This window comes from Phaenicophaeus curvirostris, chromosome 12, assembly GCF_032191515.1.
Source record: "Phaenicophaeus curvirostris isolate KB17595 chromosome 12, BPBGC_Pcur_1.0, whole genome shotgun sequence".
Taxonomy (NCBI): Eukaryota; Metazoa; Chordata; class Aves; order Cuculiformes; family Cuculidae; genus Phaenicophaeus; species Phaenicophaeus curvirostris.
In genome coordinates, this window is record NC_091403.1 from 22,811,949 (window position 1) to 22,837,515 (window position 25,567).

A 25,567-nucleotide genomic window follows, 5' to 3' on the forward strand; every position below is an offset into this window, starting at 1 on the left:
TATTGTCCTGTGACTGGTAGTGCTCATTCTTCCCTCTTTGTGTTGACTGTCCTTTGGTGTGTTAATGATTTTTTTTTTTTATGCTGTAGATTCTTTGGGATAGTACATGCTTGCATACGACAGCACAGCACAACACTTACCTTGAAAGGGGCCTCTGGCTTACAAGAAAGTAATTTATCAAAGCACAGTCAGAGTAGTTTCAGTCAAATTCAGTTGGGTCCTGTGCCTTTGTTTCTTGTTAATTTCTTCTCTACTTGACTTTTCCCAGATTGTTGGCAACTTACTGTATTATCGCTACATGAATCCAGCCATTGTCGCACCAGATGCGTTTGACATCATTGATCTCTCAGCTGGAGGCCAGCTGACCACGGATCAACGCAGAAACCTTGGTTCCATTGCAAAGATGTTGCAGCATGCTGCATCCAATAAGATGTTCATGGGAGACAATGCGCACCTAAGCATCATTAATGAATACCTGTCACAGTCATACCAGAAATTCAGGTAGAAAACCATAGTTAGTTAGGTTGGGAGGCTTGTCAGAGGGTGACATTGCAAGTAAAAAGGGATAATAATAATTTTTAAATATGATAAATTCTGTCTGTCAGATATGTGGTCTGTTGAAAATAGGAGATTGCACTCCAGACTGCCATAAGCATCAGTGACGATGGCAGATAAAATGCGTGCCTGAAATTTATGAGCGTATATTAATGAGGTTGCAAAGTCAAGTATTTTGACTTGGGAGTTTCCAGAATAAAGGTCGCTCTTGCACGTGTTTATTGTGACGCTTTGGATGTGGACAACTAGAATGGATATACATTCTTCTGTCCAATCTTGGCTCCACGTGAAAACCCACTGGTGCTCAGGAGTAAAGCAGGTTGGCATTTAACTGTCTGTATAGTTGAAGTAAGCATTTCTTCAAGAATTGTCACCTCTTGAGTTTTGGAAGGAAGAAATGCAAGGATTTCTGGGAGCAAGGGGTGTAGGAGGGTGTGTGAACAAGGTCCCTAGAGCCGTAGACCAGTCTGGTGAATGCTGAAAAGGAGCCAACGTCAGCGTGGCCAATATCAAGAATTGAATTTACTAGGTTACTTCTGATGTGCTAAGCAAAAGCTGAAAAACTTTAGTAGGCCATAATGTACTGTAACTTAAAGAAGGGAGGCTGCTGTTCTGTTTTTTGTGGGGAGTTAATGCGTCTAGATGCGTCACGTGACTGTCATGCTGATTGTTCTTTTCTCCATTTTTCCAAGACGTTTTTTTCAGGCTGCCTGTGAGGTTCCTGAGTTGCAGGATAAATTTAATATTGATGAATATTCTGACTTGGTGACTCTCACTAAACCTGTTATTTATATTTCTATTGGTGAAATCATCAATACACACACTGTAAGTACACATCAGTCACAGTTCCTATTTATGCACAGTGCTTACAAAGAAAATGGTGGTTCTGGCTGAAACCCAAAGTTAACAAATACAGGGCTGAAAGTTATCATTTGATTGTAGTGTGCAAGAGCTGCTCGACTTATAGAATTAAGTAATTTGCTTGTTGCTTCTTTAAGTTTCTTTTTAAAGTATTTGAGTATGTCATAATGGCACAGCTTTGCGTGTTCATACTGCTGCTTTGGTGTTCAGTGAGATAAGATCTCTTTTTTTAAAAGATACTGTCTCAAAGCAGTGTAATTTTACTGTCTAGAAAAGGATGTCCAATTAACAACATAAATGTTCTTTCTGTTTGTCTAGTTGCTCTTAGACCATCAAGATGCCATTGCTCCCGAGCACAATGATCCAATCCATGAGCTGCTGGACGATCTCGGAGAGGTTCCTACAATTGAGTCCTTAATAGGTGATCTAGTTTATTGTACTTGAGAAATATGCAATATTGCCTTAAATGACTTGAACTGCAGTGAAAGAAACTATCTAAAGAGTTGTCAGAGGTCATTCGAGATGATTTTTTTGTGAAATGCAGCGATAGATTTATTCCATTGTATTCTCTCTCACTGCAGAACTTCTTACCCTGAAAAAAATCAGGGACTCTTTTTCTCTTCTTCACCACTTCCCTCACCTCACCCCACTACAGAAGTTTCTAGAAGACAGGAGGATATTTTGATGTATTTTCTTCATTCCATTATGCTGGAGCCATGTTTGTGTGTGTGTGCATTCATCTCAGGCTGTTAGCAAAGGTCTGTCCTCTGTTCTGGAGATCTGTATGCGATCCTTCCAGAGTGCAGCAGTATTAAATGACCTGTGTCCCTATAGCAATCTTTAGCATATGGACAAATAACTTCTTCCCCTTCTTTAGAGGTTTTTCTCAACGTTAAGAATTCTATCCTTTCCTGGTTGGGGAGGAAGTAACAGACGTTACTAATATGTTGGTGTTTTCTAAAAACCTGAGCTTCAGGGTATAGCAGACACTGGAAAACCACACAAGCCTCTCTGCTTCATTCATTTTTATGTTGCACCTATTTGAAGTGTGAAATCTGGTGTGCAGGGGTGTGGTGAACAGACACAGGTTTTGAAGAGGATGCTTTTACAACAAAATGCTTATTTTAAAGTTGCTTGATGAGAAAGGTTGTAACCTTACAAAGGAATGATTGCTAGCGTGTCTTCTGAGCACTGGCAAAGAACAGCATAAGAAGTGTTATGTGAGCAAACCTAGGCCTTGAGTAGAACTTCACATCCTTCCTCATTTAATTTCTTCTGCGTGCATTGTGTCGATGTGGTTGATACGTTGGAGTTTAATTTTTATGCAGCCCTTTAAAAAGGGGGGTGGGAGGGGAAGCGTCCTAACAACTGTTTTGATGACGCTGTTCAGACACAATTTCTCTTTGACAGTGTAGCTTTGTTTAATAGAAGTTTACAAGCTCAGTTACCCCCCAGGGCTTCACTTTTAGCTTGGAAAATTCACTCTAGTGAGGACATGAGCATAGGAGTATGGTAATATTTTAATTTATAAAGTATTTTTGACAGGTCAACTACTCTTCTCAGTAGAGAGTGAGACACTGAGATAGAGTGGGATGCACATCTATCTTTAAGGCATACGAACTAGTGATGTGTGCTGCCTTTGTGGCTGGTGCATTTTCTCAGCTTTGTGAAGAAGAAATGTGTGCTGTACTCAAGATTGTAATTTTAGAAGATGTTTTTAGCTTCTGAAATGTCCTTTTGACAGCATAGGAAACAGCGTGGCTTTCTGTGGTCTGTTACATAGGGAAAAATTACAAAGCTCTAGCATTCAAGTATGTAAAGAATACGGGTGCTGCACTTGGGGCACAACAACCCTATGCAGTGCTACAGACTAGGAGAAGTCATATTCACTGCTGACTGAATATGAGCCAGCAGTGTGCCCAGGTGGCCAAGAAGGCCAATGGCATCTTGGCTTGTATCAGAAACGGCGTGACCAGCAGGTCCAGGGAGGTTATCCTCCCTCTGTACTCGGCACTGGTGAGACCGCTCCTCGAATACTGTGTTCAGTTCTGGGCCCCTCACCACAAGAAGGATGTTGAGGCTCTGGAGCGAGTCCAGAGAAGAGCAACAAAGCTGGTGAAAGGGCTGGAGAACAGGCCTTATGAGGAGCGGCTGAGAGAGCTGGGGTTGTTTAGGCTGGAGAAGAGGAGGCTGAGGGGTGACCTCATTGCTCTCTACAACTACCTGAAAGGACATTGTAGAGAGGAGGGTGCTGGCCTCTTCTCCCAAGTGACAGGGGACAGGACAAGAGGGAATGGCCTCAAGCTCCGCCAGGGGAGGTTTAGGCTAGACGTTAGGAAAAAATTCTTTACAGAAAGGGTCATTGGGCACTGGAACAGGCTGCCCAGGGAGGTGGTTGAGTCACCTTCCCTGGAGGTGTTTAAGGCACGGGTGGACGAGGTGCTGAGGGATATGGTTTAGTGTTTGGTAGGAACGGTTGGACTCGGTGATCCGGTGGGTCTCTTCCAACCTGGTTATGCTGTGATTCTGTGAAGTCTGGCTGGAAAGCTGCCTGGAGGAGAGGGACCTGGGGCTGTTGGTTGTAAGTCAACTGAACATGAACCAGCAGTGGCCCAGGTGGCCAAGAAGGCCAATGGCATCTTGGCTTGTATCAGAAACTGCGTGACCAGCAGGCCCAGGGAGGTTATTCTCCCTCTAGACTCGGCACTGATGAGACCGCTCCTCGAATCCTGTGTTCAGTTCTGGGCCCCTCACCACAAGAAGGATGTTGAGGCTCTGGAGCGAGTCCAGAGAAGAGCAATGAAGCTGGTGAAGGGGCTGGAGAACAGGCCTTATGAGGAGCGGCTGAGAGAGCTGGGGTTGTTTAGGCTGGAGAAGAGGAGGCTGAGGGGAGACCTCATTGCTCTCGACAACTACCTGAAAGGAGGTTGTGGAGAGGAGGGTGCTGGCCTCTTCTCCCAGGTGACAGGGGGCAGGATGAGGGGGAATGGCCTCAAACTCTGCCAGGGGAGATTTAAGCTGGACGTTAGGAAAAATTTTTTCACAGCAAGGGTCATTGGTCACTGTCAGAGGCTGCCCAGGGAGGTGGTTGAGTCCCCTTCCCTGGAGGGGTTTAAGGGAGGGGTGGATGAGGTGCTGAGGGGCATGGTTTGGTATTTGATAGGAATGGTTGGACTCAGTGATCCGATGGGTCTTTTCCAACCTGGTGATTCTATGATTTAACCTATAAACTCTTTCTGCTTGGCAGGGGAAGGGTCTGGCAACATTAATGACCCCAACAGGGATATGCTAGCAAAGACTGAGGTTTCTCTCACGCTCACTAATAAATTTGATGTTCCTGGCGATGAGAATGCAGAGATGGATGCAAGGACGATTCTTTTGAAGTAAGTGGGGGCAACTACCTGGTATGTTTCTCAAGAGAACGAGGAACTGAATTTTCACAGCTTATCTGTGTGTGAAAATAAGAGATTCAAAGTGTGATTTAAACAAACATGGGACTGTTGCTCCAAATACACTGAGCTTGTAGCCATAGCCTTCCAGTGCTGTGGCTGTGTGGCATGGTTTAGTGTTTGATATGAATGGTTGGACTCGATCTAGTGGGTCTTTTGCAACCTGGTGATTCTATGATTCTGTGATTCTGTTACATTTGTTCTGTTAGTCATTGTGGAATTTGTCATTCTTTTATTCTTGGATGGTTCAGGACAGGAAAGCTATCAGAAAAGAAAACTTTTTATGTGTGACTGAGTGTGATGGCAGCAGTTGGATTCACCTGCATGTGAAAAATTTGTAAAGAACATCTTAAATTAGCGAGTGTTCATCACAATTGAGTTTTAACTCTGAAATCTATTGATGTAGACTTTAGATGAATCAGTATTTGTGTATACAATGCCCATGCAGATGCTTTTAATAGAATACATGTGACACAGAGAAATGTCAAGGGTAACTGCATTTCTGGTATATGTGAGGAACTCTTGCTAAGTTTTGCTAGTTCCTGCAGAATTAGCTTTCCCACATGGCATTTGCGCAGATCATGCCTCTGTCCTGTCAGAGAAGCAGGAGATGATGCTAACTGATGATCACCTCCCTGTAGCTTTCCCTGCTCTCTGTGGGAATTCTCTTCAGGGTATTTTTGCTTTTGCTGCTCTCCTTCTTCTGTTTATGATGCGATCCCATTCTCTGCACTTGCTCTCCCCCAAATTTGACTCTAGTAAATGCTTCCTGGGAAGCAGAGATGTTATTTGCCTGTGGAAAGAAAGAGAGCAATGGACTGTCAGGAGTTTCATTTTTGCTGGACTCTGTTTTGGGGGACTTAGTATTAATATTGACACTTGGCCAATTTTAAGCAAATCCCCATTGCTGAGATACATAGAGCAGCTACCTGATGTTCAGATGCATATTTACTCGCTGATCAGACGCTAGATAATTCAACTGAGAGTTCCTGGGGTTAATTTACACTTGACCTAGATGGACCAATGACCTCCCAGAAGAAAATCTTGTCTCCAAAAATAACTTGGAATTAACTGGGCTTTTCAAAAGATAAATCGGTATTTCCCTAGCCACCAGTAGAATGATATGGTCATTGCAAAAGTAAAGAATTACCAGATGTTCTGGTAGTCATTTAAGTTGTGGGTGATGAGAAAGGTGTGCGTGTAATGTGCTTTCTGTGATGCCAAAAACAATTCCAGCTTGACTGTGAAGTACTGAAGGTGCCATTTGGTTTCATCCTGTGGCTCATTGACAGAATTGTCTCAGAGTGGGCTCTGGCTGCAATTAAATCACAGCTGAGATCAAGGAATGACCCTGTCTGTCACACATTGGAGTCAGGAATCTGCTCTGGCTCAGTTACCAGACGCACGAAAAAGTAGTCCAGTGGAGTTTTTTGATACCTGTTACAAGGCACTGAAGTGCGTTTATGGATGGATAATGTTACAGGCTTTTTTCTGGCTGCATGAATTCGCTGTTGCTGCTACCTGCTTTACCTTTCATTTTGGAATTGCAGCTTCTGTGGTCCACTGCCACAAGGCAGTATTGGAGCTGCCTCGAAATACATGGGGTAATGTCCTTGCTATTCGAGGGGCTTCTGTGGAGCAAATCCTGTGTGCTACATGGAGGAACCTTTTGGGGAACCACTTTCTATCAAAAAAGTAAAATGCTTCTTTGGGTTCTGGTCTGGTCTAGCCTCTGACTGACATAAGTGCACATTCAGTGACAGTCTCATTTGAGGTAAATCGAGAATATTGCTGTTATTGCAGAGTAGACTGGTATTGAAGATCTTTCAGTTTAAAGTTTTTCTCCTATTCTCCTTGATTTCTTTGCAGCACAAAACGTTTAATTGTTGATGTAATCCGCTTCCAACCAGGGGAGACGCTGACTGAGATATTGGAAACTCCAGCTACCTCTGAGCAAGTATGAAGTTGTTTACGTGTATTTTTTTAGGCTAGAAAATTGTCATCGATAATTGTCATCACATGGGTGGATGTATGTGATGGCAATTATCGGTGACAGTTTCCTATCCAGATGTATGTGGATATGCTCAGGAATCTGCATTTGTGTATTGCAGTGAAGCTGTCTCCACCTTACTGGAGCAGTGTTTAACAATGATAAGGAGGGAATTATAGTGGACATAAATGGTATGCGTGAATCTTACTCCTCTGGTAGTTGCTAGAAATTGTTCATCTAGAAGGCTGTTTTAAATGGCAGGCAGGCTTCTGCTGGCTCTCATATGTGGAGTGTGTTCATCAAAGGGGGCTTTGTTGGACGCAATGCAGGAATGACTAAGCAGAACTCTTCGTCCTTTATGCTGCTGGAGGTCTGACAATGTATTTCAAGTTCTTCGTCACCTTAAAATTGAACCGCTTATAAACTTGTAACTTTTTGATTTCTTTTTCTAGGAAGCAGAGCATCAACGAGCTATGCAGAAACGGGCCATTCGTGATGCTAAAACTCCCGATAAGATGAAAAAATCTGTGTCTGTAAAGGAAGATGGCAACTTGAATCTTCAAGAAAAAAAAGATAAAATCAAAACAGGCTTGAAGAAGCTGGCAGAACTGGGGACAGTCAATGCCAAAAATAAATACCAGGAACTAATCAATGACATCGCAAAGGTATGCCAGTTGATAGTTTCCTGGGAATCATAGTGGGAGTTCTTCCACTGTTTGCAGAGTTGTGAAACTGGCAAATTTTCGAGAGGAGTAAGTTCTGTAGTCCCTAACTTAACAGACACAAAGCCTACCATTTGTTGCAGCATTTCGGAAGTCCGTCACTTTTATAGGATGTTTGTGTGTTCTCAGATCACTGTGTTATCAGAATCTCAGGCATTTCTAGGAAGAGTGTTGCAGTTTGGTAGGAAGTCCTGATATGTGAACTTTATTTTTTTATTTAAATATGCCCATTCAGTATTGCATAAATGGTAAGTGAGGGACCTGAGAAAAACTTGCAAAGTGGTCTACTACTGTTGTACACTGCTATGGTGACAATATCATGTGGTTACAAAAAAAATGCCTGGGAAATGTTATTTATGTAAAATGAATGAATAATCGCCTTTAAGGATACAATTAGAATTAATCATACTGTCATTAATATGTGTCAAAAATGGAAATAGTAGTTGACTTGAATATGTGATGTTTTCTGTTCGAGTATTAAGGTAACATATGGTTAAGGATGGCTGACTGAAAAATAGAGACAAGGAAGTCTGTACGCTGCTATGGTTGTAACACTTGATTTGTAAGATAGCTTTCCTACCCAGCAGTGGCAAAAATTGCTGCCTTCCTTTAATTTGTGTAGCTGTTGGTGCCCCCTATAGTCATTGCAACTAGGAAAACACTGAAGTTTGAGAAAGCAGCAAGAGGTTCAAATGAAGTGCTGTGCAGAGATGGTTTAGTTCCAAAAATAGTCAGCAGGGAGGAGAAGTTGGGACACTTATAATCTGAGTCAAGTGCAATGGAGGGCTTGAGCTTGTAGGATGAAGCAAGACTAAACAAAACCAAATGGTGTGTTTCAACATGCTCTGGGCTTGAGCAGCTGGAGAGCTCAAATGACTGTTAGGTCTTTGCTTGTCTTCCTCTGTGATGTAGGATATCCGAAATCAGCGTCGATACCGTCAGAGAAGAAAGGCAGAGCTGGTGAAGCTGCAGCAGACCTACAGTGCCTTGAATTCCAAAGCTACTTTTTATGAGGAACAAGTGGATTATTACAAAAGCTACATCAAAACCTGTTTGGATAACCTGGCCAGCAAAGGCAAGTAAGTATCTCGGAACAATGATGTGGCCCTGGATGTGCTTCTTACAGAAAGCCATGGGTAGGTGGTTGCTAGAAGAATGATAATGCTGTCTGCTCAAAGCTTCTCAGTCACGCTTTTTACCACAGTGATAGTTCTAGGGAAAGGGTCCAGTGGTGGATAAATACAGGGAGAGGGTAGTGTCCCAAATGGGGTCAAAAAGACATACTTGAAAGAATTTTGGTTCCTCTGGGAGAGGGGAGTGTAGGGGGTCCAGTGGGAATAAGGCAGGTATTCCAGATAATGTGGGTGGTGCTCAGCCTGTCCTGTTATCCTTTCTAGGAGCAGAGAGTGACAATAACATAGTTATCTACAAGGATAATGGATCTGAACAGGCTGGACCGCTGGGCTGAGTCCAATGGCATGAGGTTTAACAAGGCCAGGTGCCGGGTCCTGCACTTGGGGCACAACAACCCTATGCAGTGCTACAGACTAGGAAAAGTCTGTCTAGAAAGCTGCCTGGAGGAGAGGGACCTGGGGCTGTTGGTTGTAAGTCAACTGAACATGAACCAGCAGTGGCCCAGGTGGCCAAGAAGGCCAATGGCATCTTGGCTTTTATCAGAAACTGCGTGACCAGCAGGCCCAGGGAGGTTATTCTCCCTCTAGACTCGGCACTGGTGAGACCGCTCCTCGAATCCTGTGTTCAGTTCTGGGCCCCTCACCACAAGAAGGATGTTGAGGCTCTGGAGCGAGTCCAGAGAAGAGCAATGAAGCTGGTGAAGGGGCTGGAGAACAGGCCTTATGAGGAGCGGCTGAGAGAGCTGGGGTTGTTTAGGCTGGAGAAGAGGAGGCTGAGGGGAGACCTCATTGCTCTCGACAACTACCTGAAAGGAGGTTGTGGAGAGGAGGGTGCTGGCCTCTTCTCCCAGGTGACAGGGGGCAGGATGAGGGGGAATGGCCTCAAACTCTGCCAGGGGAGATTTAAGCTGGACGTTAGGAAAAAATTTTTCACAGCAAGGGTCATTGGTCACTGTCAGAGGCTGCCCAGGGAGGTGGTTGAGTCCCCTTCCCTGGAGGTGTTTAAGGCACGGGTGGACGAGGTGCTAAGGGGCATGGTTTAGTGTTAGATAGGAATAGGAATGGTTGGACTCGATGATCTGGTGGGTCTCTTCCAACCTGGTTATTCTATGATTCTATGATCACAAATTGTTTGGTTTTATCCTGAATGGAGTCTGTTGTTGTAGTGCAAGACAGTTCAGTTTTTCCTGAAAAAAATGTTTTTCTTCCCAGTGAGATGTGGGAAGAAGAACTGCCAGTGAAAACTGACACAAGGAAGTTGTTGAGTTATGTCGGCCTTCCCCACGTCAGCTGTCACCAGACTCACTTTTGCCTGACTTTCTGTGAAGTACCACATGGTGTTAGGATTTGAGGAGTAGGGGGTTATTTTTTTTCTTCCACTGTAGCATAACAGTCATAGGTAAATAGTGAAAAATCACAGGTCTAATCTGAGCTACAAGTAGAGCTTTGTAGATAAACTCACTGTAAAAATACATAATCTATTAGCTGTATTGGTTACAATTGATTGGCTTTACTGGTTCTGTCCCCTCGTCCAAATAGTATTAAATGTTTAATCTCTGAAATCTCTTTACTCGTTTGACTGATCAACTTGTTTGGTGGGGTCTTTTGTTGTTTTATTTTCCCCTCAGAGTCTCTAAGAAGCCTCGGGAGATGAAAGGCAAAAACAGTAAAAAGATTTCTCTAAAATATACAGCAGCTCGACTTCATGAAAAGGGAGTGCTTTTAGAGATTGAGGACCTGCAAAGTAATCAGTGAGTATCTTCTTTAAACACTTCAGTGTGAAATAACCTTCCTGGAGGAAGAGGAAGACAGGTATGCTGAATTCTTGCCTCATTCTCCAAACTAGTCTAGGCAGTTGAGGAGCAGAAGCTCTGAGATTGTGTGACTATAAATTGGAGAGGGGAAGCTTTAGACTAGATATAAGGAGAAATTTCTTCACGATGGGTGTGGTGAGGCACTGGAACGGGTTGCCCAGGGAAGTTGTGGCTGCCCCATCCCTGGAAGTGTTCAAGGCCAGGTTGGATGGGGTCTCGGGCAGCCTGATCCAGTGGGAGATGTCCCTGCCCATGGCAGGGGTGATGGAATTAGATAGTCTTTAAGGTTCCTTTCAACCCAACTCATTCTATGATTCTGTGTGTGAGATTGTGATAAATTGCCTTGCGGTTTTGTTCCTGGAATTTAGCATTGTTGGTAGACTTAGCTATTAAAGCTGAAGAAATAATTTTGATAATGTAAGCTGGCATCTCTTGGGCCAAGAAACATTGCATGGTGGTCGCTTTTTGGTTCTCTTGCTGGTTGAAGAGAAGCAGGACTTTGATTGAGAAGCACAATGAGATTTAAATGTGACATCACCTTCCCACCTGCCCCTTCCTTGTCACTCACACAGTCAGGGAAGGGTACCTCCTAGGGTGATTGTTGCTGTGGTTAATAGCTCTCACTGTCAAAAAAATCAGGTTAGCTAGCTTCAGTTTGTCCAGCTGCAGTTTGCTAGCCTTAAACTTGGTGTATCTTCTGTGGAAGCTGCCTGTTAATAGAATTTTTTTTCAACCCTGAGTTATGTTTTGTATTTTGTGCACTGCATGAGATGTGAGCGCAGCGCCAAGTAGACTGTGCTTAGGCTAAATTTGCGCATTTCCTACTACGCTTGTGTGAAGGTGACATAGCACCTGGTAGGCTTCCAGTCATTGTTGTGTTGAGTCTGGTCAGCTTTTATGGTCTCATTCCAAATGGGGATAAAGAGTCGAGAATAGGATTCGTAAAAATTTATCTTCAGATTTCATCTTTTGTATTCTCTGTTTCAGTAGGAATTACATGTTCAGTAATCAGCTGTGGGTTTTCATTTCTCAAACTTAATAGGTTTAAAAACGTGATATTTGAAATCAGTCCAACGGAAGAAGTAGGAGATTTTGAGGTAAAAGCAAAATTCATGGGGGTGCAGATGGAAACCTTCATGTTACATTATCAGGTAAGAACTGTCCTATTTAAATTAGCATCTAAGTTCTGCTTGCTGTACTTTTCATCAGGGAAATAATTACATTTCCTGCCTGAACAGTGTGAAAAATGATCTTAAAACCAACTCATTTGTAGCAGGTGAAACAGATGCAACACCAATGGAGGACCAAGACTACTTTTGTTTCTTTACTACTGGAAGCCTGATGTCACTCTGTGGTGTTGGCACTTATATGTGCACTCACAAAATGAACACGTGCATTTGCAACAACTTCCTGCTACAGCAGAGAGATTGGGAGTCCGTGGCAGCAGTCAGATAGGCTTGGATGTGCTGGCTTCAGCCGGTCTTCTCGCATTGATACCCTTTCTGCCACCCGACACTGACTGGTTTCTTTAGCCAAAGAGGTCTTAGGAGTCTTCAGCCTTGGCTTAGGCTGTTCCACTAGCCTGGCCTACTGACTGACCTTTTCCCAAACGCCACTGCTACAACGCCTGGTGTCTCTGTCCTCTTCCATTTCTGTGGCTGCCCACCAACTTGGGTGTTGCTAGGTTTGTTAATCGTGGATGCCTCAGAAGTCTCACAACAGATTGTGCAGGAGCACCTGGCATTGAGATAAGTCCATGACACCTAACCAGCTGCTGTGAGGGATGGCTACTTCCCACATGGCCTCATGTGCTCCGGGTACTTCTCTAGTTCATTCTGGTCCTTATCAGTCAGAGCTGGTCACAAGCTTCTTGGTTTCTGGGGCTGCCTGAGGTTGCTTGCTGCTCAGGTACATGTGTTGCTTTACCACTATGCCTTAGTAGCACCGCTTTGCGGGAAAATCAGATGTTCTGAGAGGACAGCAATGAGGGAACAGCCGTTGGTTATCCAAGTACAGCATTAACAGCGGCATCAGTTATAGAGACTTGTGTTACCATTGCCAAATTTTTTACAGAAAGCAGTAGAAATAGCTTTATGATTGTTTGTTCCGCTGTCATGCAGGCTGGATGGCTGCAGGAGGCAGATTTGGGTTTTGGAATGCATACAGCATTTCCCTTCAGTAGCATTACCTGAATGCCTTCTCTAGTGTTTGCTGTTTAAGAGCAGGCTTGCTGACAGAAGTTCATTGCTGAGATGAATCAGTGCAGGGAGTCTGGGTGCAAAGTGTAACTGGAAATACTGCCTGCGTAAATGCCTGAGAGGCTGAATTGGCATCATGTACGTGGTCCTAACAGCCATGCCATTTCTTTCTCTGCCCTATATTGCAGTGCTCTAAACCACCTCACCAAGACCTGTGGCAACTGAGACTTTTAGAAAGTGACAGTGTGTAACGTCGTCATGTTCCAGGGGTGCATGATGTAATGAGGCATTGAGGAGACCTTTTCTAATGTTATAGCAACTTCATGGCTACTATGCAAATGGAAAGCCTGGAGATGATGGGATCTCAAATTTGGCTTTCTTAGAATGGTGTTTTATTTCTGACCTCGTACGTTGTCATGTTTTAACCTGTGTTTATTATAAAAAACATGTTAAATGTCTTAGAGGGATGTTATTGTTCATGCAGTGTGAGTGGAACTTTAATGAGTGTCTCGTTTTTCTATTTTATGCTATGTACTTTGTGATCCTCAACAACCTACTGTACCGTAGAGTGTGATATATTCTCTGTAAGCTCCTAAGGACTCCTCGCTGATAAAGGTATTCTCTTTCGCAGGATCTTTTGCAGCTGCAGTATGAAGGCGTTGCGGTCATGAAGTTGTTTGACAGAGCAAAAGTGAACGTCAACCTTCTGATCTTTCTTCTGAATAAGAAATTTTATGGGAAGTAACCAACCTCTGTCAGCAAGTCTGTGGAAGGGGAAGTGAATAGAAAACTGCACATAGAACTTCCAGTGATGTAGTTGTGTATCAGTATATGCTCCTGCTATGCTAAAACATATCAAATGTATCATGAAAGGGGGCTGAGAGTAAGTTGTGAATTGACAACCCTGATTGAGTCTGCAGGGAGTTGATTTGTTGTTTATTTATGATCTTTATCTTCAACTCTGAAGGTCCCCTGAAAAAGCAATTAATTTAGAATGTATTTTTACACGGCGCTGGGAATTAAACTAATATTAGGGTATACTTAGGGCATTGTGGACGCTTTGTTTGCCTAATTGTGTGCTTCACGAGGCTTGCCTGTGTGAAGAGAAAGCCAGCACTGTACAGCAGTTGGTTTGCCTCTTCCTGAAAGCAAAAAAGAGTTACAAATTGTGCTTGGACTCCAGTTATTCTCTAACAGCAATGACCAAAATAAAAAAATGCCTAAAGTTGAGGTTACCCACTTGTTGGCGAGCTTGCGGTGGTGGAGCCGCTGGCGGCAGCCGGTTCTCAAGGTAGGACTGTTGTGGGCTGGGGAATCGGGAAGCATCATAAATGGTTGCTGAACTATTGATGATTATGTACTATAGCCACATAGACAGCTTTAGTGACTCATTTTTCTTGATTTGCTTCTGTTTAGCACACTGTAATAATTTACGGCTGGCCCCTTAATTAGAGGGACTGTGGAATGTATTTACTTGTACTTACAGGGGCCAATAAACCTTTTGGGGAAAGAGAGGGAAATTTTAAAAATTCTTGTTAACTTACAAGGTTGCGTGCAAAGTATTTGAAGTGTAAAAATAACTTTTCCAGTTTAGAGCATTGTTCTATATATCTGTATCTGATGCAATAAATGTTAGGCTGTACCTGCAGACTTGTCAAAGGAAGATGACATCATAAACAAGCTTAGCTTTTAAAAAGTTACATTTTTTAGCTGTATTGAAGTACCTATTTCTTTTACCACTACTTTATTTTTTCCATCATGGTGGTGGTGCCAGCTGTTCTGCTATATCCAATAAAGAAGCAGAGACTCTTTAAAAATCTGACCTTTAAATTCAGATTTGGTCACTCCAGCTTTACGCCTCCAGTTTTTTTCCTTAAGATTTTTATTTTTTGAAAAAGGGACATCTCTCTTAGTTGCAAATTTTGAGTTACTCATAGGTCACTTGAGTTGTTTGTTAGGATTACTGAGTTTAATTGAACTGCCTTATCACTGATCTACACCAAGCTTGTCATTTCAGCTTGGATTTTTTTTTCATGAGAGATACCCAGTATCTGAAATGGCTGCATCCCTGAGGATGACTTTTCTGCAGTCCTCAGGAAGCAAATATTTATTTCAACCTGCTGATGTCTAGACTGTATTTAAACGTATTTTAACATTGGTGAATACGCGATCCAACCCAATAACAAAGATCACTTACTGAACCCAAGAAAGATCTTTATGGTCCGGATCATCTGAAACGGAGAGATCTCAGAACTGGATTTCTGCTGAAATACAACAAAGAGGTCTGAAATGGGATAAAAATCTTGCCTTGTATTTTTGTGTTCGGGTTCATTTTGATTTGGTTGTGTTCTTTCCTGCCTCTGAATGTGCTATATCCTAGAAGGACTTAAAAAATTAATATCTTTGATTTGAAGATCATGACAATAACAGTAGACTGTTATGAAATGATTGTTAGAAAAATGTTGCTGTACTCTGCAAGCTCTCAAGCCCCCAAGATTGATCGCCCCTCCCCTCCCTTTTTTTAATGAATACTTCTAATACTTCTCAATGTCTGCCGAATAAATTTTAGCTGTAACCTAGGTGGGATTCAGGGATGAGGTAATGAGGTGTGAGAGGCTTATGTAGTACCTGTGGGGAAAGCACGCTTACTACATGATTTCTAGTAATGCCTTTGTTGTCTGCACCTATTGAAAAAACAGATTTGGGGGGAAGGAAAAACTCAATAGATCAGTTATTTGAAAATAATCTTAAAAATGGGAGTCTACTCATTTTATCTGAGTAACAATATGGAACTGCTGAGGTTTTTTTCTGAAGGAAGAGCTCTATTAAAAGGTCTGATCTCGGGACTTAATTCCATGTATGTTATTTACTGGTGCTTTAGCTTTTCTTACTCCATTACACTGCTGTTGTTACCATGGGAGTAGTGTCAAGTGCAAAGCGTGTCATCTTCCTTTCCTGGTAAAATTTGCCTTTGTAACTGCATTGAAGTAAAGTTATTTTTCACCAGGGGCGTTTTGTGAAGTCTTGACTGCGGGCAGCAGCTACGGATGCGCAGTGGGGCCCAGGACGCACTGCCATGGGTGAGCATTGTTAGGCTGTGCCAGCACTGGGAACACCCTGGAGGCCTCCGAGGTCTCCCGTGTCCTCTCTGCATCAGCCCTGGCTTTGTGCCTGGGAGGGAGGTGGCCGTGGTGGGAGGAAACGCGGTGGTGGTGTGGACCCCCTGAGGTCATGCTCAATTAGTGTGGCACCTGGGCACACTGCTGGCTCATGTTCAGTCGCTGTCAACCACCACCTCCAGGTCTTTCTCTTCCAGGCAGCTTTTCAGCCAGACTTCTCCTAGTCTGTAGCTGTCCCATGGGTGGGAATCCACACCTGGTGGAGGGGGTGTGCTTCATGGGTGGGCTGTCCTGCGGGTGGGTGTCCATGTGTTCCTGGGGTGTATGTGCCATTGGTGGACATCCGTGTCCACTTGGACACTATTGAGATGGATTGTGGCGATGAGGATGAGTACCTGTGGGTTAAAATCAGAGGAGCCCATAAGAAAGTAGATTTTGTGATGGGAGTCTCTGTTACAGACCACCCAGCCAAGGAGAAGCAGCTGATGAGCTCTTCTGTAAACAGACATGGACGCCCACCCATGGGATAAGAAACCAAGGGACACACACACATTCTCATGTTACTGTTTCACTTTATTGACTGAGTCATGCCTTACCTGTGTGGTGCTGTGGAGGCACAGGTCTCATGGACACTGGCTCTGCAGACGCCCAGTACTGGGCTCAGCTCAGTGTCGGTTGCGTCTGCCCCACCGGCGTCTGCGCCCAGTACAGTGCCTCCTCATGTACTAGCGACGAGAACATCGCTGGTACCGACTTGGGCTGTAGTGCAAACCCTTGGAATATCTTTCTGTTTCTGCATGTCAAAGAAAAAAAAACTCATTTGGGCTCTTGCACAGGCTGTTGCCTGGCTCTGAGTTTTTGTGGCTTTTTGAGGTTCAAAGGCTCATTTTAAGGGCTCAGAGCATAATTTTTAAGGCCCAGAGCTTCATTTCTTGTGGCCAAGAGTTCCCTTCCCTTGCATGGTCAAAAGACTCATTTGTAGCACCTCACCCATCTTTTTTAGTGCCCAAGGCCTCGTGTTCAGGGCTGAAACCCTCATTTCTAGGGTTCCAACCTGTCTTTTAAGACCCACTCTTTCCCTGTGGCTCCACGGGCATGCACAACTCGAAAGGCATATTTAGAATCCGTCCATATATTAAATCGCTTGTGCTGACTCAAATCCAAGGCCCTGGTTAGGGCCACTAATTTGTCTTTCTGAGCAGAGCCTGTTGATGGAAAAGCACAAGCTTCCACTACAGAGCATGCCCCAACAACCTCTTCCTCCTTGCACAACACTGCTCCTGTCCATAAATAATTACCAATCTGGATTCTCAAATGGTTGATCTTTAAGATTTGGGCAGGTGGAATGTACTCCTTCAGTCATCTGCAAACAATTATACTCAGGAGTCCCTTTCACATGGTCAGTAGACAGAAACACTGCTGAGTTAACAGCTGAGGTGGTCCTAAGGAGGATATCATCTCAGTCTAATAATATCACCTGGTACTTTAGCATTCAACTAGGAGAGCTAATGTCCTCTTTTTGTTCCAAGACAGTGTTGACCATATACCGTCATCTTCTGACCCACTGTAAATCTGCAAGCTTCCCGGATCAATATTACTGTGGCAGCAACTGCTCTCAGGCAGCCCGGTTATCCTCTCAAAACATTATCCAGCTGTTTTGAGAGACAGAATCATAGAATCACTAGCTCTTAGATCATAGAGTCCAACCACTCCTATCTGCCACTAAACCATGTCCCTTAGCACCTTGTCTACCCATCTTTTGTATACCTCCAGGGATGGTAACTCAACCACCTCCCTGGGCAGCCTCTGCCAGTGCCCAATGACCCTTTCCGTGAAAATTTTTTTCTGATATCCAGTCTGAACCTCCCCTGGTGCAGCTTGAGTCCATTCCCCCTTGTCCTGTCACCTGGGAGAAGAGGCCAGCTCCCTCCTCTCCACAACCTCCTTTCAGGTAGCTGTAGAGAGCAATAAGGTCTCCCCTCAGCCTCCTCTTCTCCAGCCTCTCAGCCGTTCGTCTTGTTCTCCAGCCCCTTCACCAGCTTCGTTGCTCTTCTCTGGACTTGCTCCAGAGCCTCAACATCCTTCTTGTGGTGAGGCGCCCAGAACTGAACACAGGATTTGAGGAGCGGTCTCACCAGTGCCAAGTACAGAAGGAGAAGAACCTCCCTGGACCTGCTGGTCACGCCATTTCTGATCCAAGCCAAGATGCCATTGGCCTTCTTGGCCACCTGGGCCACTGCTGGCTCATGGTCAGTCACTGTCAACCAACACCCCCAGGTCCTTCTCCTCCAGGCAGCTTTCCAGCCAGACTTCTCCTATTCTGTAGCACTGCATAGGGTTGTTGTGATTTATTCAAGTGGAATTAAAGCAAGTCATTTGGTTTGCGTCCTCCAAGAGCAACGGATGAGGCTGAAGGAGGAAAAAAGTTCCCAGAGCCTCTGAATTACTCATGGCAATGCTGCAGGAAATGGAGAGAGGACACAGCGGGGAAGTCTCACTCTGACGTAGCTTCAAGACTCGGCAACTTGTGCTTTTAGAGAATATCTGGACAAGCTGCACTCTGTGCAGTGGGAAGGTGTTGGTCAGAGTTTCGCTGCAGCCTACGCAGCAGAAAGGGGTCAGAGCCATGCTGTAGCTTGCTGCCCACAAGAGAGGTGATTTGCTGGCCAAGGGGAGGCTGTCCTGGGTTCAGTGTCTGTTATCTCCCATTGATATCTGGGCTCCTGTGCCTGTCAGGAATGTTGTGGAGCAGGAACAACCAACGCAGCCTCAGCTCAGGATGGGGAACTTGAGCAAGTGGGCAGGGGCCCCAGGGATCCTGTTCTGACCCCAAGTTCGTGCATGTTGGCATCTTGGCTCATGCTGAAGGATTCAGGCATTTACCGGGCTCACACACCAAACATCCCCTGGGTCCCATATTGTGCAGTGTCACCACATCTCCTGACACAGAGCCTGGAGGACAGCAGTGAGGAATTCATGAGGGAAACCTGACAAATTGTAATAAACTAGGAGCTGGCAATCCATGAAGGGACTGTGAGAGAGCCCATCATCCAACTGCATTGTCCACCACCTTTCCTGCTCAGTGTTGACCAAGAGTGCTCCTCAGTTTCCCCCTTTCTGCTTTTGCCTTTGCACAAAGACATTGTGGGTCTTTTATATTCCATTGGCTTCACCTGAGATTCTGCCCTGTCTTTTATCCCATAGGATGTAAATAGCATAAGAAAGACATGAACCCAGAGCAGGGCCACACCAATGGTCAGGGGTATGGGGTGAGTGTCTACAGTCCAGTCACCTGCTGCTATCAACGAGTTTGGGACAAACACAGGGGAAAGAATACTGCATTCCTGTTCTTCTCTCAAGAGGACGATGGCACCAACCCAAAACCTGGTCCAGCCTGGGGTCCTTTGCCTGTGGATGAAGCCCAGGATGGAATGCGAGAGCAAAGCAGGCATGGGGTGATTCTCCGTGTGCTCTCCGTGCCTCTGCCATCGACAGCACCGGTTTCACAGAGCAGTGGAAGGGCCTAGCAACCTCACCTGAGCCGTGAGGTCCAGTCAGACCCCCTTCTCCAACTTGTCCCAGTCCCTCGGGATAGCCAAGCAGACATTCCCACTGCATGTGCTCTCCAGGTTTCAGCTGCAAGAGGGGAGATTGAAACGAGATCTTAGGAAGAAATGTTTTCCTGTGAGGGTGGGGAGGCTGTGGCCCTGGTTGGCCAGAGCAGTCATGGATGCTTCATCCCTTGAGATGCTCAAGGCCAGTTTGATGGGGTTTTGAGCAGCCTGATCCAGAGGAACATGTCCTGTCCATGGCAGGGGGTGGGACTGGATGGGCTTTAAGGTTCCTTCCAACCCAATCTGTTCTGTGATTCTATGAATCTATTTGGGAGAGTATGGGGATGTGGGGTGATGGGGGGACATGGATGACATTGGGGTGAGGGGCAGGGGGGTTATGAGAATGTGGGGACACAGAGGATATGGGGGGATGTAGGGGGAATGAAATTTGATCGATGGGGAAGGGAGGGACATGGGGGAAACTATGGGGTGATGAGGAGGACAAGAGGGAATGGGGACATGGGGGGATGGGGTAGTAGAGGGAACATGGAGGGCATGGGGTGACACAAGGGGACACGGAGGACATGGGGATACAGGTCACAAGGGAGTATGTGGGGACATGGTTTGCTGGTAACACAAAACTGGGGGGAGCTGCTGACACTTGCGAGGGTGGGGAGGTCCTGCAGAGGGGTCTGGGCAGGTTGGAGAGCTGGGCAATTGCCAACCACATGGAGCTGAACAAGGGCAAGGGGCTGGGTTTTGCCCCTGGGACACAGCAACCCTGCGTGTGCACCCAGCCTTGGCAGCTCAAGGCTGGAGAGCTGCCGTGAGGAGAGCGGGCAGTGGCCAACAGCAAGGTGACAGCAAGCCAGCAGCATAGCAGCCAAGAGAGCAACCGCATTCTGGGTGCATTGAGCCCAGCATCACCAGGTGGGCAACAGAGGGGACTGTCCTGCCTTGCTCCACACTGGGGCAGCCCCACCGCGAGTGCCAGGGGCAGTTTGGGCACCACAGGGTAACAGGGATCTGAAGCTCCTGGAGAGCATCCCAGGAGGTGATGAAGGGTTGGTGATGGATTTAGAGGGGAAGAGTGCCAGGAGCAGCTGAAGTCACTTGGTCTGCTCAACCTGGAGCTTTTGTCACCCTCTCTCAGATAGGGGTTGCCCCCTATCCTCTCCCCTTCCCCCCCCAAGAAAAAAAACACAAAAACCCACTTGGGTCCCCGGGGGGGTTTGGTGCTCCATCCAGATTCCTGGCTCCTTTCCCTTCCTTATCAAGATTTTCGGGAATGAGGAAGGAATTGATGCCTCTCCTCGACGATGATGTCAAAGCACAGTGGGGGGGGGTGGGGGTGGGGAGAGGGGCGCCTGGGGGTAAAATAGAGGAGGGGGGAACAGTCTGCTCAGTTCACCCTGGCCTCTCGCAGTTCCACCTGCATCGGCTTTATTGGCGTGAGGGGGGACCCAGGACTGCTGGGAGAGCTTCCCCCCCCCCCCCCCAAACTGAGGGACCCCCCCAAACCAGACATGGAGGTAGGGATGGACCCGGGTGTGTGTGGCGGGGGTAGGTGTGGGGGTTCTCCCTTTGCACCCCCTGCCTTTCACAACACCCATGTCCCCTCCACCCCCCTTGCACCTCCCCCGCTCCCCACCCCCTCTGCCCCCAGACCCCTCCTGACCTTCCCCCCATCCTTCCAGCCCCTCTCCCTCCCACAGACCCCCCTCCCGCACAGAACCCCAACCTCTATCTCCCAGTCCCTCCATTCCCTCATCTCGCTCTCCCCCTTCCCCACACCCCTTTTCTAACACAGAACCCCCAACCCTTCCTCACACCCCAGATCCCACAATCACCCTTCCCACTCCCCGCCTCTCCTCATCCCCCCTTATGCCCCCCACCCCACAACACTTCTCTACCCCCATCTCCCCCCCAGCCCCCTCATTCTTAACCCCCACCCTCTCTACCCCCCTCTCCCCATAGCCCTCCCATTCTTAGCCTCCCCACCTCCCTCACACCCCCGATCCCCACAACCCCCACCCCATTTTTACCCCACACCCCCTCTTTACTTCCCTCTCCCCCTAAATCAGACCCTCTCTTCCCCACCCTCTTGCTCCCCTCTCATAGCCCCCCCCAGATCCCCTCATCCCCATTTAATCCCCTGTAGCCCCCCCAGTTCCCTCACTCCCTCCCAAATTCCCCCTCACCCACAGCCCCCCTTTTGTTCCCCATCCCTCACCCATTCTCCAATTTTCCCAGCCCCCCCCCCTTCTTTCCCCAGCCCCCCCATTCTTACCCCCCTACAGCCACCCTCTCCCCCCCCGGCCCCCCCTCAAGTCCTCCCAGTCCCTGACCCAGAACCCCCTCCCCAAAGCCCCCCCCATCTTACCCTCCTCTACTCTCCCTCTCTCTAACCCAGCACCCCCCTACTCTCCCTCTCCCCCTAGACCCCCCGACACCCCTTCACCCCCTCTCTCCCCCACAGACCCCCCGACATCCCCTTTAACTCAGACCCCCCTCCCCACAGACCCCTTGACACCCCCTCACTCCCTCTAACTCAGCCCCCCTCCCCACTGCCCTCTGAGACCCCCTCACCCCCTCTGTCCCCCATGGACCCCCCTGATACACCCTCTAACTCAGCCCCCCCTCCCCATTCTTCCCTGACACTCCCTCACCCCCTCTCTCCTCCACAGACCCCCCCACCCGCCAGCCCCTCGGGCACCCCATGGCCGCCCCGTGATGCCCGACTGGCAGCGGCCGAAGTTGGGGTCCTGGCCGTCATCTTGACCTTGGCGCTGGGGGGCAACGTCCTGGTGCTGCTGGCCCTGCGCCCCCGCAGGGGACGTGCCCCGCCACGCCCGGCGCCCCCCTTGCGCCGCTACCTCCGACACCTCAGTGTGGCCGACCTGGGGGTAGCGGGGGGCCAGGTGCTCCCCCAGCTCCTCTGGGACGTCACCGATCGCTTCCAGGGCCCAGACGTCCTCTGCCGGGTCACCAAGTATCTCCAAGGTGTGGCCATGTTTGCCCCAGCCTACGTGGCGGTGGCCATGGCCTACGACCGCCACCGCGCCATCTGCAGACCCCTCGGGAGGCGTCGGGGGTGGTGGGGAGGGAGGCGTCGGGGCACCACGGATGGGGTGCGAGGACACAGCAACGACATAGAGAGGGGGCAGAGATGTGGGGACACCAAGGATGGGGCACGGGGACCCACTGGGTGCTGCGGATGGAGACGTAGAGACACTCCAGATGGGCCATGGGGAGGTGGGGTCATCAGGGGAGGCATGTGGAGACACATTGGATGCTGGGGGCGGAGTTCTGGGGACGGTGGGGACACTGGGAATGAGGCATGGGGATATGGGGACACCAAGGGACCGATTGGGTGTTGGGGACAAGAACACGAGAACATTAGGGACAGCAAGGATGTGGCAAGGGGAGGTAGGGGCATCAGGGGCTGTGCACGGGGACACATTGGATGCTGGGAGCAGAGTTCTGAGGACACTGGGAATGGGGCATGGGGATGTGGAGACACCAAGGATGGGGCACAGGGACCCATTGGGTGTTGGGGACAAGAATGTGAGAACATTAGGGACAGCAAGGATGGAATACAACAATGTGGGGACAGCAAGGATGGAATACAACAATGTGGGGACACCAAGGATGGGGCAAGGGGACGTAGGGGCATCAGGGGTTGTGTGTGGGGACATATTGGATGCTGGGGATGGAGATGTGGGGACACTGGGAATACTAGGGATGGGGCACAGGGATGTGGGGTCACTGGGGACACCAAGGATGACACATGGGCACCCACTGGGTGTTGGGGCTGGAGGAGTGGGGACACCAGGGATGGAGTGGGGACACCAGGGATGGGGCATGGGGATATGGGGACATCAGTGATGAGGCACAGGGACCCATTGGGTGCTGTGGATGGAGACATGGGGACACCGGGAATGGGGCACAGGGACATGGAGACAGCAGGGATGGGACACAAGGACATGGGGACACCAGGGATGGGGTATGGGGATATGAGGACATCAAGGATGGGACACAGGAACCCACTGGGTGCTGGGGGCAGAGACGTAGGGACACTGGGAATACCATAGATAGGGCGTGGGGATGTGGGGACACCACAGATGGGACACAAGGGCACAGAGATATCAAAAATGGGGCATGGAGAACCACTGGGTGCCGGGCACAGGGATGTGGGAACACTGGGCCCACCACATATGGGGCACAGGAACATGGGGACACCAAGGATGGGACACAGGGATCCACTGGGTGCTGGGGACAGGGACACAAGGGCACAATGAGTGGGACACAAGAACATGGGGACACCAGGAATGGCACACGGGGATGCATTGGGTGCTGGGGACAGAGAAGTGGGGACATTTGGGACACTAGGGGTGGGACATGGGGACCCACTGGGTGCTGGGGATGGGGACGTGGGGATGGCAGGGATGGGGCACTGGGACGCAGGGACACTTGGGATGGCGTGTGGGAACCCACTGGGTGCCAGGGACAAGGGGACAGCATGGACATCAACACCACAACGTCCCCCCTGTGTGCCCCAGCTGTCCCTTCCACTCTGATGTCCCCCACCATCCATGTCAGCCCGATGTCCCCAGCCCCCCATGTCACATCCCTGATGTCCCCAACCCCCTGTGCCACCCCCATTCCCCCCACCTCCCATGTCAACCAGATGTCCCCAATACCACGTGTCACTCCCTCTATGTCTTCAGACCCTCATGTCATGCCCTCGATGTCCCCATCATTCTCTCCCTCCTACCAGGTGTCCACTGGGACCTTGTTATTGACCACTGCAGAGTGGGTACAGGCCGCCATGAGGTGCTCACAGGCCATCATAACGTGGTCTCAAGCCACCCTGAGGTGGTCTTGGGCCACTATGGGTTGGTCATGGGCCATCATGGGGCGGCCTTTGGCCACCATGAGTTTGACACGGGCCATCATGAGGTGGGCTCAAGCTGCGATGGGATGGGCACGGGTCACCATGGGGTGGGCTCGGTCTGCTATGGAGTGGACACGCTCTACTGTGGGTCGGGTACAAGATCGCTGGGGACCATTGGCCACTGCTTGGACCCTGGCATTTCTCTTTGGGTTGCCCCAGGTGGGAATTTTTGGACAACAGGATGTGGGAGCAGGCGAGCAGGATTGTTGGGCCACCTTCATCCAACCCTGGGGAGCCCGCGCCTATGTCACTTGGGTTGCACTGGCGGTGTTGGTGGCCCCGGCAGTGTTGTTGGGGGGATTACAGGTGGCAGTGACACGAGCATTGGGACCACGGGGACATCGGGAAGGACTGGGAAGGGCAAGGGCCAAGAGTTATCGGATGGCACTGGTGGTGTTGGGCGTCTACATAGGCTGCTGGAGTCCCTTCTTCTGTGCCCAGTTGTGGGCGGTTTGGGATCCCCAGGCACCGGTGGAAGGTGAGGAGGAGGGGATGTCTGGTGGGAGGGGGGATGTGGAGATGGGCCATGGGGATGGGGACATGGACACATGGGGATGTGCTGATGGGCATTGGGATGGGGCTGGGGATGTGAGGACAGAGATGGTGGGATGGGTACATAGGGATAGGGTTGAGGATGTCAGGATGGGGTTGGGGATGTGAGGATGGGGACTTGGAGATGGGGACATTGGGCTGAGGACAAGGGATGTGGACTTGGGGATGGAGTTGGGGATGTGGTTTGGACATTGGGATGGGGATGTAGAGGTGTAGACGTGGGGATGGGGTAGAAGGGTAGGGATGTGGGCATGGGAATGCAGAGGTGGGGCTGGGACATTAGGATGGAGATGTGGGGATGGGAACATGGGAATGGGCACAGGGGGATGAGGACAGGGGATGTGGGGAAGAGAACATGGGGATGGAGACACAGGGATGGGGACATTGGGATGGGATTGTGGATGTAGGGTGGGGGATGAGGACAAGGGGATGTGGGGAAGAGAACATGGGGATGGAGACACAGGGATGGGGACATTGGGATGGGATTGTGGATGTAGGGTTGGGGATGAGGACGTGGGGATGGGATTGTGACGTAACGATGGGGATATGGGCATGGGGACATCAGAATCAGGATGAGGGGATGGGGACACTAGGATGGAGTTAGGGACACGGGGATGTGGGGATGGGTTCAAGGATGAAGACATGGGGATATGAGGATGGGGA

The 25,567-nt window shown here is 48.4% G+C and overlaps 1 protein-coding gene and 1 long non-coding RNA gene across 2 annotated transcripts in view; one reads left to right on the top strand and one right to left on the bottom strand.

Moving 5' to 3' along the window:
- Positions 1-15,732, top strand: part of IQGAP1 (IQ motif containing GTPase activating protein 1) — a 61,427-nt gene extending 45,695 nt beyond the window's left edge. Inside the window, exons 29-38 of the mRNA XM_069866976.1 lie at positions 269-501; positions 1,248-1,380; positions 1,735-1,837; positions 4,664-4,799; positions 6,735-6,822; positions 7,308-7,520; positions 8,490-8,656; positions 10,339-10,461; positions 11,567-11,675; positions 13,354-15,732. Coding sequence (XP_069723077.1) covers positions 269-501; positions 1,248-1,380; positions 1,735-1,837; positions 4,664-4,799; positions 6,735-6,822; positions 7,308-7,520; positions 8,490-8,656; positions 10,339-10,461; positions 11,567-11,675; positions 13,354-13,467 — 1,419 coding nt within the window. The 3' untranslated portion in view covers positions 13,468-15,732. The remainder of the gene's footprint in view (positions 1-268; positions 502-1,247; positions 1,381-1,734; positions 1,838-4,663; positions 4,800-6,734; positions 6,823-7,307; positions 7,521-8,489; positions 8,657-10,338; positions 10,462-11,566; positions 11,676-13,353) is intronic.
- A 676-nt stretch (positions 15,733-16,408) lies between these two features.
- Positions 16,409-20,696, bottom strand: LOC138725772 (uncharacterized). The gene is made up of 3 exons (XR_011338302.1): positions 20,610-20,696; positions 19,378-19,477; positions 16,409-16,634 (listed from the first exon to the last, which is right to left on the bottom strand). It is a non-coding gene; the product is annotated as an uncharacterized lncRNA (long non-coding RNA).
- Positions 20,697-25,567: the final 4,871 nt, after the last annotated feature.